The sequence below is a fragment of the Vidua macroura genome, chromosome 15, assembly GCF_024509145.1.
Source record: "Vidua macroura isolate BioBank_ID:100142 chromosome 15, ASM2450914v1, whole genome shotgun sequence".
Lineage (NCBI taxonomy): Eukaryota > Metazoa > Chordata > Aves > Passeriformes > Viduidae > Vidua > Vidua macroura.
Genome location: NC_071585.1, coordinates 13043641 through 13051907, shown reverse-complemented (window position 1 = coordinate 13051907; position 8267 = coordinate 13043641). Strand labels below are relative to the sequence as shown.

The following is an 8267-nucleotide window of genomic DNA, read 5'->3' as shown; positions in this document are numbered from 1 at the left end:
AAAATAAAAATCAGCAGAGATTTGAACAACAAAATCATGCCAGAATCTTTTGTTTTGTTGTGTTTTGCTGGTGGCTCATAACTAGGATGTAGCACGATTATAATTTTGTGAAAGCTTTTTGGACTGACTTTTGGGGGTGTTTCCGGTCTGCTTTCCCACCCTCTGTCATAAACAAATAACCAGCATCTGGTTTTGTGTCCTGTATTTCAGATTCGCAGCTCCCTAAATCCCACTTTTGTGACTCCGTAAATGCATCAGCCCCGGGAGCTGATGCAAGTGGCTGGAACCTCTTTCCTACACTATAATCTAACGCACTTAGCGAGCCAATGAATATGTGGGAAAGGAGGGGCTTTCTGGCTGAGGGGCTCTGGCAGGGGAACAGCTGTTGAGCAGCAAAACCTTACCCAGAGCCAGGCAAACACAGTCATTCACATCCTCAGTGGCTCTGTGCTTCCAGGGGTGGCAAGGCAGCTACCCCCCTCCTCCTCTCTCTGCGAAAAGTGAGCAAACTTGCACAGAGAAACAGAAAGGACAGCAAACCTCAGCTGTGAGACATTTCAGCAGATCCAGCAATGGCCTGGGTCAGTAATTTCTCCTGGTTAAACCACCTTGCTCTACATGAAGAACGTCTCAGAGGGTACTTAAACAGCACTGAGGATTATTTAACCTTCCTGTGTGGGCCCAGACGGAGCCACTTGTTCCTGCCCATGGCTTTGGTGTACTCAGTGATCTTCGTTGTCGGGGTGGTGGGGAACTTTTTGGTTTGCCTCGTCATCCTCAAGCACCGCAACATGAAGACCCCGACCAACTATTACCTGTTCAGCCTGGCAGTCTCAGACCTGCTGGTGCTGCTTTTTGGGATGCCCCTGGAAGTCTACGAGATGTGGAGCAACTACCCCTTCCTGCTGGGGCCCGTGGGCTGCTACCTGAAGACGGCTCTCTTCGAGACCGTGTGCTTCGCCTCCATCCTGAGCGTGACCACGCTGAGCGTGGAGCGCTACGTGGCCATCCTGCACCCCTTCCGCGCCAAGCTGGCCAGCACGCGCCGCCGCGCCCTCAGGACCATCCTGGCTCTCTGGCTGCTCTCCGTGCTCTTCGCCCTGCCCAACACGGGCACCCACGGCATCGTGCTGCAGCACTTCCCCAACGGCACCCTGGTGCCCGGCTCTGCCACCTGCACCGTGGTCATGCCCCTGTGGATCTACAACTGTATTGTCCAGATCACTTCTTTGCTCTTCTATGTGCTGCCCATGGGCGTGATAAGTGTGCTGTACTATCTGATGGGGCTAAGAGTAAGTCCTGCTCCAACTGTGCTCCGTGTTTCCTTGGCTCATTCTTGTGTGTTTGTGTCTCTATGTGGCTTTTGAGTGAGTTTTGCACCTTTTTTGTTGCCCATGTTTTCCCCTCCAAAACAGCAAAAGCGTTTCTCAAACCTCTGAAAATAGTAGATCCAACTTCTTCTCTGGTGCAATCCTGTTCTGAAATTAATATAGCTATGTTGGGGAATAATTTACCCCAATCTTCTTACAAAAACTTACCATCACTGCTGCTCACATCTGAATGTTAATGAAACACCCAAGTCTGTAGATTGATTCCAGCACCTGAGAGATTTACACCTTTGCAGTAGGGACTAGAAAGAAATGGACCAAAAGGAAAATGTGAAAAGAATAAAAAGAAGATGGCTAGTGATTGAATCTTGTGTAGTATTTGTTTTCCCTTTCCTTGGGATTGTGGAATTTCCATTGCATTACTTTCTTCTTTTCCTTCCCTGGAGCTGGTGGTAATATTCACTTGTTAAAACTCACAAAGCTCATAAACTGAAATGTTACCTTATTGCTGCAGCTAGAAAATTCAGCAATCATTTCTTTATATAACTACAGCCTTGTTTCAGCAGGCTACCTTAGAGCTTATCTTCATTCTCTGCTCAGAAATTGAGACTACTTTTGACAAGTATCCATCATGTCAATGTGTGGAAAAACAATCATGATCACAGTGTTATAAAACTACATAGCACAACACTGAAATGTACTGCTAATCACAGTGACTTGATGACCACTTTCTTCTCATAAGTTACAGACATTTAGACAATATAAATCCCACTTTATCACACTGAATGTAACTTAAAGTTTACAAAGAAGTGTCTGATCCCTTAGCAAGAAAGGGAGACAAATGAACATATTAAATAATATGCAAGAAGCTCAGCTAAATCTCTACTGGTGTACATATCATCTTTACTTACCCAGGAAAAAAAAAACATGTCTTATCTGCCAGAAATCCACAAAACAGAGCAGATCCTCGAGGCAGTGAATGGGTTAAACTATCCCAAATCTCTGGAGGCTCTTGAGGAGTCTTTTACATAGTTTCAATTAATATTTTGCAAAATTAGACCTGAAGGGAATGAAAAGTGATGAAAATAGAGTTGTTATAAAAAGAAAAAGAGAAATCCGTGAATTTATAGAAGGAAGACTTGAAGGTTGCAATAACTTCTATTTGCAGCAGCAGATATTCCTATACCCCATCCCAGAAGAGAAGCTCAGTACCAGATGAGGGCTAATCCCCCACGACTTCTGCAAATTCCCACATTTGTTCAAGCTGTCTTTCCTAAAGACAGTAAGTTCACTGTTTGTGCCTCTGTTTTTCTGTATATCCAGCTCAGACTTCCAAATTTTAACAGCATCCATCCTGGCTAGATCTGCATTATCTCCAAGCTGCACTGGCAAGATGATTTCATTTCTTCAACAGAAGTGATAGAAGAATGATGAATATATATAATTTTCCAAGAGGAGACACTTTTCATCTACTCACAGAGGAGGAAATTCATGAGGCTTTAGCAACACCCTGCAGTTTCCTGAGTGCCATGTATCACTCACAGAATATAGTGGAAAAGCTCAGGGTTGATCCAAAGGTTGTACAACAGCTCAAATTCAGCAAACAGAGACATGACCTTTTCATATCCAGGCTTTGTAGAAAGGGCATTTCTTCACCATTTTCTGTCTCAAGCTCTGCCAGTGCTGGACACTCTCAGAATGCAATGCAGATGGGGACAGGGGACCTGCCAAGCAGCTGTGAGAAGCAGCAAACATGGCTCACAGGGTACCTGAGTTAATTTATCATTTAATCCCTTGAAAAATGTAAAAATAATTTGTCTTTTTCACTGGGAAATGGTTGATTACCTCATTATCTACTTGGGTATAATTTTAAGGCTTGGTGGTTTAGTATTGCAATGTTATGGTCAATTGATCAGTCAAGCAGCAGTGTAAAGAAGAGGACACCGATCATTGCACTGTAAACTCACTAGGTTTAATTGTGGAGGCTTCCTGCTGCCCCTTTCATGGGGTTCCCATCACAGATACCTTTAGGATAAATCCCTAAATCATCCAGGCTCTTCAAATCCAGTTCAGCTGTTGAACTGTGGGTTGCAACCCACAGCCAAAGAGCTGAGGAGGGAGAGGAGAGGGATGAGATGAGAACATTGGCAGTAGCTGCTCATGGAAGTTCATCCCTGGGGCACAGATTGAGATGGGATGGGATTGCTTGGGGAGAAGTCTGCATTGCAGCAGGATTCAGTGCAAGGTCCCTGCCCATTTCTTTCAAACTGGTTCCTAAAAGGACACAGGTGTAGGTGCTGATCACTGCTTGTCTAAAAGTCATACTCATAACAAGGGTTTCTGACAGCATAGGCTGGATGATTCCTCTCCCAAGGTTCCAGCTTTTCTCTTAATCTCACATCCCCTCAGTAATTGGTAATAATAATAATAATAATAATAATAATAATAATAATTTTGTATTGTAGTAATTTTATTTTAGCTGTATTTGAAGCAAGACAACTTATTCTTGCCAATGGACATCTGGTCCAGCTTTTATCATCAAAATCTGTTTCTCCCCGCAACTGCCCAGCTGTTAAACACCCAGAAGCATCTGTGGATGGTGACTGCCTTTGGCTAATTTCTGCAGAGCCCAGCACACTGTTCCAGAGCTGTTCCCTTTCCATGGAGGTTGTTCAGCAGTCCTTGTCCCAGTGGCTGGCTCTCCTTTGCCATGGGGGTGAGCTAAGGGCACACCAAGGCTGCAGCTCAGCAGCAACTGCTTCAGCCAAACCTCTGAAACAGGCAGGACTCTAATCTTTAGCAGAAGCCTTGTGGGGTTTAAATATCAATTTTTCCATCAGCTGAAGAGAAACTTTGATTGCCACTAGTGTCAGACAGGCCAAGGAGTTTACAGAAACTGTTCCTCTTTTGCACATTACAGAAAATAGTCTTTATTTTGCAGAGTGGCTTCACTATGCTTGTCTGGGAATAGGTGAGACCTAACTTTCACTCAGCCTTTTGATTTCTGGGGTGAAATGCTGTAGCTAATAAAGATGGGGGGGGGGGGGGAGGGGGGACAGGAAATCCAATTTTCAGCTTCTTGCTCCAGTCACTTTTAATTCTCTTGCAGTGAAAGGGTAGCATTCATCTCAAACCTACACAGCCTCATACATCACAGTGATGTAGAAGTATCTTGGCTGGGGTTCTATCCCTCTCAAAATGCTGGCATTAACTCAAGTTACAACCTTAGCCATGGGCTCATTTATTTTTTTTTTCCCTCCCTGTTTGTCATGTTTCTCTGTTTCATTAAACTGCAGCTGCTGAGTTGTTCTTACCTGTTACACCTTCATCACTTGAGGCTAAAGAGGAGCCTTACAGCATCATCAAAATTACAGGAGGAAGGGGAAAAATAATGATAGACGTGTCTCTGGTTTATTACAGCATCAGCACACTGTACTCTCTAAGGTTTTGGAATATGCCTGGAATAGATTACTGCTGAGACTGAAAACCACTGAAGAGAACCCAGGAGTTTTAATAAATTTGATCATTTATCAGTAGATGTGTTACAAATCAGCTGAGTCTTTTCCTTAAGCAACTGTGGCTACGACTAAAAGTTACAAGGGGAATAATGTAAAATATAAGAGGCTGAATTGCACTATACTTGACTATAATTCCATTTATATGTTTTTTCCTTTTATAAATAGAATAAAGAGAACATTGAAAGAAGGGCTCATTTCATCATCCTTACAGAAAAGTATTATTAATCAGAAAGCAAAGTCACAGTGTAAAAGGCAAAGGAAATAGCACAACCAGCATGTCTTCACCAGGCTTTTACAAATCTATCTTTTCCCTCATTCCTGATATTGTTTCATGTATAATTAAGTTTTGGTTCCAGTTTCTCTACTTGAAATCAGACAAAGTTGTTGGCTAATCAGGAGTTCCCACTGCAGGAAGCTGGGACCAAATATGGACTTCCCAGATGTTATTTCTTTGGTATTCAAACCAACTGCACTGTTTATGTAAACCTTTTTCATTAAAGCACCAGTCTTCTCATCATAAACATACTGGGGATGGATTCCAGGGATGATCAGATTATTGCTCTTTATGTATTATTTATATTATATTTGTATATACATATTGTCCTTCTTTTTTTGAAGTCCAGGAAAAACTACTGGAGAAAACCCACTCCTTGTTGTGCCTGAGCAGTGTGTGGCTAAATCTTTGTGTGTCATGCACCCTGCCCATCTTCAAGGCAGAATTTCTGAGATTTGTTCATTAGATGGGTTGAATATCAACTATTCCCAACACTCAGGACATGAAACAAACTCCCTTGAATTCCACAGGATTTTTTCCAATTATTACAGCTGTGTTGTACTGAGACTTCTCTGGGTATTTTTTGGATCATTGGATTGTGCTTAATTGTGGGGAACATTTTTAGGAAAATAAACAAACAAATGATATTTTGCTAGAAGAGAAAATAATGCCTAGCAAAATACTGTTGAAATGGAGCATAAACTGTGAACCAAATACTGACTCGTTAAGAAAAGATAAGTCGGGAAGTGAAATACAAATTTGCTGTAATCTCCGGATTGTTTTGAACCTAAAGCTTCCATGTTTTTCTAGACCAAAACCGAAATTTAAATGCAGATTTTTCTTTTTCAATGAGTCCCGAGTGGCCCCAAATTTTGCTTTCTCAAACTAAAACTATCAAAATATCAAACAGTCTGTGTCTGGTGTGGATGTGGTCTCTTGTCTAAGCTGTCCTTTGGTTTCCCTCCTTTTGCCAGTTGAAAGGAGATGAATCTTTGGAAGTGGAGGAAATGGCTGTGAATGTTCAGAGGCCATCCAGAAGATCAGTCACCAAGATGTTGTGTAAGTAGTGAGTCCTTCTGTGTTTTATTTACCATGAGCAGGAGTGGGACCAGATCCTGAAGGGTATTGAGCAAGTTCATTGGATACCTGAGTTATGAGTAGCTGTCATATAAAAAAAAAAAAAAAAAAAAAAAAAAAAGGCTTTTTCTGTTGTATCTGGACTTGCAGGAGTGAAGCATTAAGGGTAACAACCAAGCGACTCAGAAAGCAAAATTTCCTCCCCAGCAGAAGAGGAGGGGAGGAAACATTCATGGCAGATGCTTACATGGCAATTCCCAACACCCTTCACTCTAAACTAGCTCCTGCAGCCCCCCAGGGAGGATCCTCTTTTTTTCAGCGTGCAAATAGTCTATCTTGTACATTTTTACAGAATGTACATCTGCTTTGCATTACACTAAACTGTACTTTGGAGCCAGCCTGGTTTTCTGAACCTGGAATGGGTTTGGCCTCCATTTATACCCCAATATTGCCAGGCTGTTTCCTGCTCTGTTTGAATGTCACCCTGTGTGCATGCATTAGGTTATCAAATACAGAAATTAGTGGAAAGATTGTTCTTTTAATTGGTAATGGTAAGACAGAAAAGATGGCAAAAGTTTTGAAACTGTGAATATAATTTATATATTAAGTCTCCCATCCAGCTTTATGAACTGTCTGTCCTGTGTAGGCTGGTGAAGCATATCCTCCCATTTCTGACCTGTTTTCCTTCTCCCCTTTCTCCACACCAGTTGTCCTCGTGATAGTTTTTGCCATCTGCTGGGCTCCATTCCACATAGACCGACTTTTCTTCAGCTTTGTTGTGGAATGGACTGAGCCCTTGGCCAATACCTTCAACTTAATTCACGTGGTGTCAGGTAAAGCTTTCTTCTTCCAATTGCACAGGGACTGGCAAGAAAAAAGTATTTGTGAGTGGTTTTACTTGGAACGTGTAGCCATTTATTTTGGGGGACATGAGACTTGTGTGGAAAACCTTCTTGAGGTTTGGTGGGCAGTGATGAGCACTGTGCCTGAATAAAAACTGCAGGCAGGTTTCTGCAGCTGTCAAGATCTGGGCATGTTGTCAAATTCACAAAAAATAAAATGAAAAAAAAAAAAAGGGATATCATGCATCATTACTAGCTGCTTTTAATTCCTGGGTATGTTCAGAAGTAAAGACTGCTGTCATTCAGCTGCTTTTAAGAAGTACACGGGAGCAGGCAGCATCCTCCACAGGCTCTCTGGGGCAAAAAGGAAACCTTACCAAATAGGAAACCTAACCAAATGCAAAAGCCTTACATACTGCTCAGCACTGGATGATGAAACCAAATGTTTATGGCCCTGCCAACCATAAAATGAAGGGCTTTTCAAAGAGGAATTTTATTTTCAGTCTGCCATGGGAAAGCTCTGACTGTGGCCATTAGGCTGCTCGGACAAATCCAATCTTATGCCATTGTCCTGGTGAGTTGTAGGAAATTAGCTTCCCCTGGCTGGAAGTTATCCTCTGACAGCTTTGATGGGGCACCAGCTGTGCAAGTCCTGCTGTGGGGATGAGGGCAGTGCTGGAGGCAGGTCAGGGCAGCTCAAGAGAGAGCTGGTTCCTGAACAGCTGGAGAGACTGAGCTCCAATTCCCAATCTCTCCCACTTTCCTTTCACTGCAGTGAAAGCTGAGCTAACCCTGGTGAGACATTCCTCTGCCTGTGCCAGGAAGGCAGCAGAGCTCCACTGCTGCTGTCTCCACCCTTGCATCCAAGTTTAGTGGAGCTGTACAGGCAATAAAGAGATTTTCCTCTTCTGAGATAGTATCACACACAAAAAAATGTCTCTCTCTTCCCCCCACCCTTGTTCTCCCAGGTGTTTTCTTCTACCTGAGCTCTGCCACAAACCCCATCATTTACAACCTGCTGTCCCAGCGCTTCAGGATGGCTTTCCTCAGTGTGATTTCTCCTTGCTGCAAGCACTGTGCCCCTAAACATCCCACTTGCAAGATTTCATCCCAGAAGAGCATGTTTGTGATTGAGGATCACAATCTCATGGACTCTGCTGAAAACACAAGTCTCCCTGGCACTCACAGGACATCTGTCAGCAGCTCTCAGCTCTCCACTGGCCTGTGA

General features: G+C 43.1%; 1 protein-coding gene across 1 annotated transcript; it reads left to right on the top strand.

Moving 5' to 3' along the window:
- Positions 1 to 572: 572 nt before the first annotated feature.
- NMUR2 (neuromedin U receptor 2) lies at positions 573 to 8267 on the top strand. The gene is made up of 4 exons (XM_053991458.1): positions 573 to 1292; positions 6095 to 6179; positions 6905 to 7030; positions 8008 to 8267. Exons 1-4 carry the CDS (start codon positions 573 to 575, stop codon positions 8265 to 8267), a joined length of 1191 nt encoding a protein of 396 aa, XP_053847433.1.

What these genes read in the sequence shown, in the direction of transcription:
- NMUR2 (XM_053991458.1), top strand. Translation starts at nt 573, where the DNA reads ATGGCCTGGGTCAGTAATTTCTCCTGGTTAAACCACCTTGCTCTACAT. An exon ending in ATCAGTCACCAAGATGTTGT is followed by an intron (nt 6,180 to 6,904) that starts GTAAGTAGTGAG and finishes TCTCCACACCAG; the next exon opens with TTGTCCTCGTGATAGTTTTT. An exon ending in CTTAATTCACGTGGTGTCAG is followed by an intron (nt 7,031 to 8,007) that starts GTAAAGCTTTCT and finishes TTGTTCTCCCAG; the next exon opens with GTGTTTTCTTCTACCTGAGC.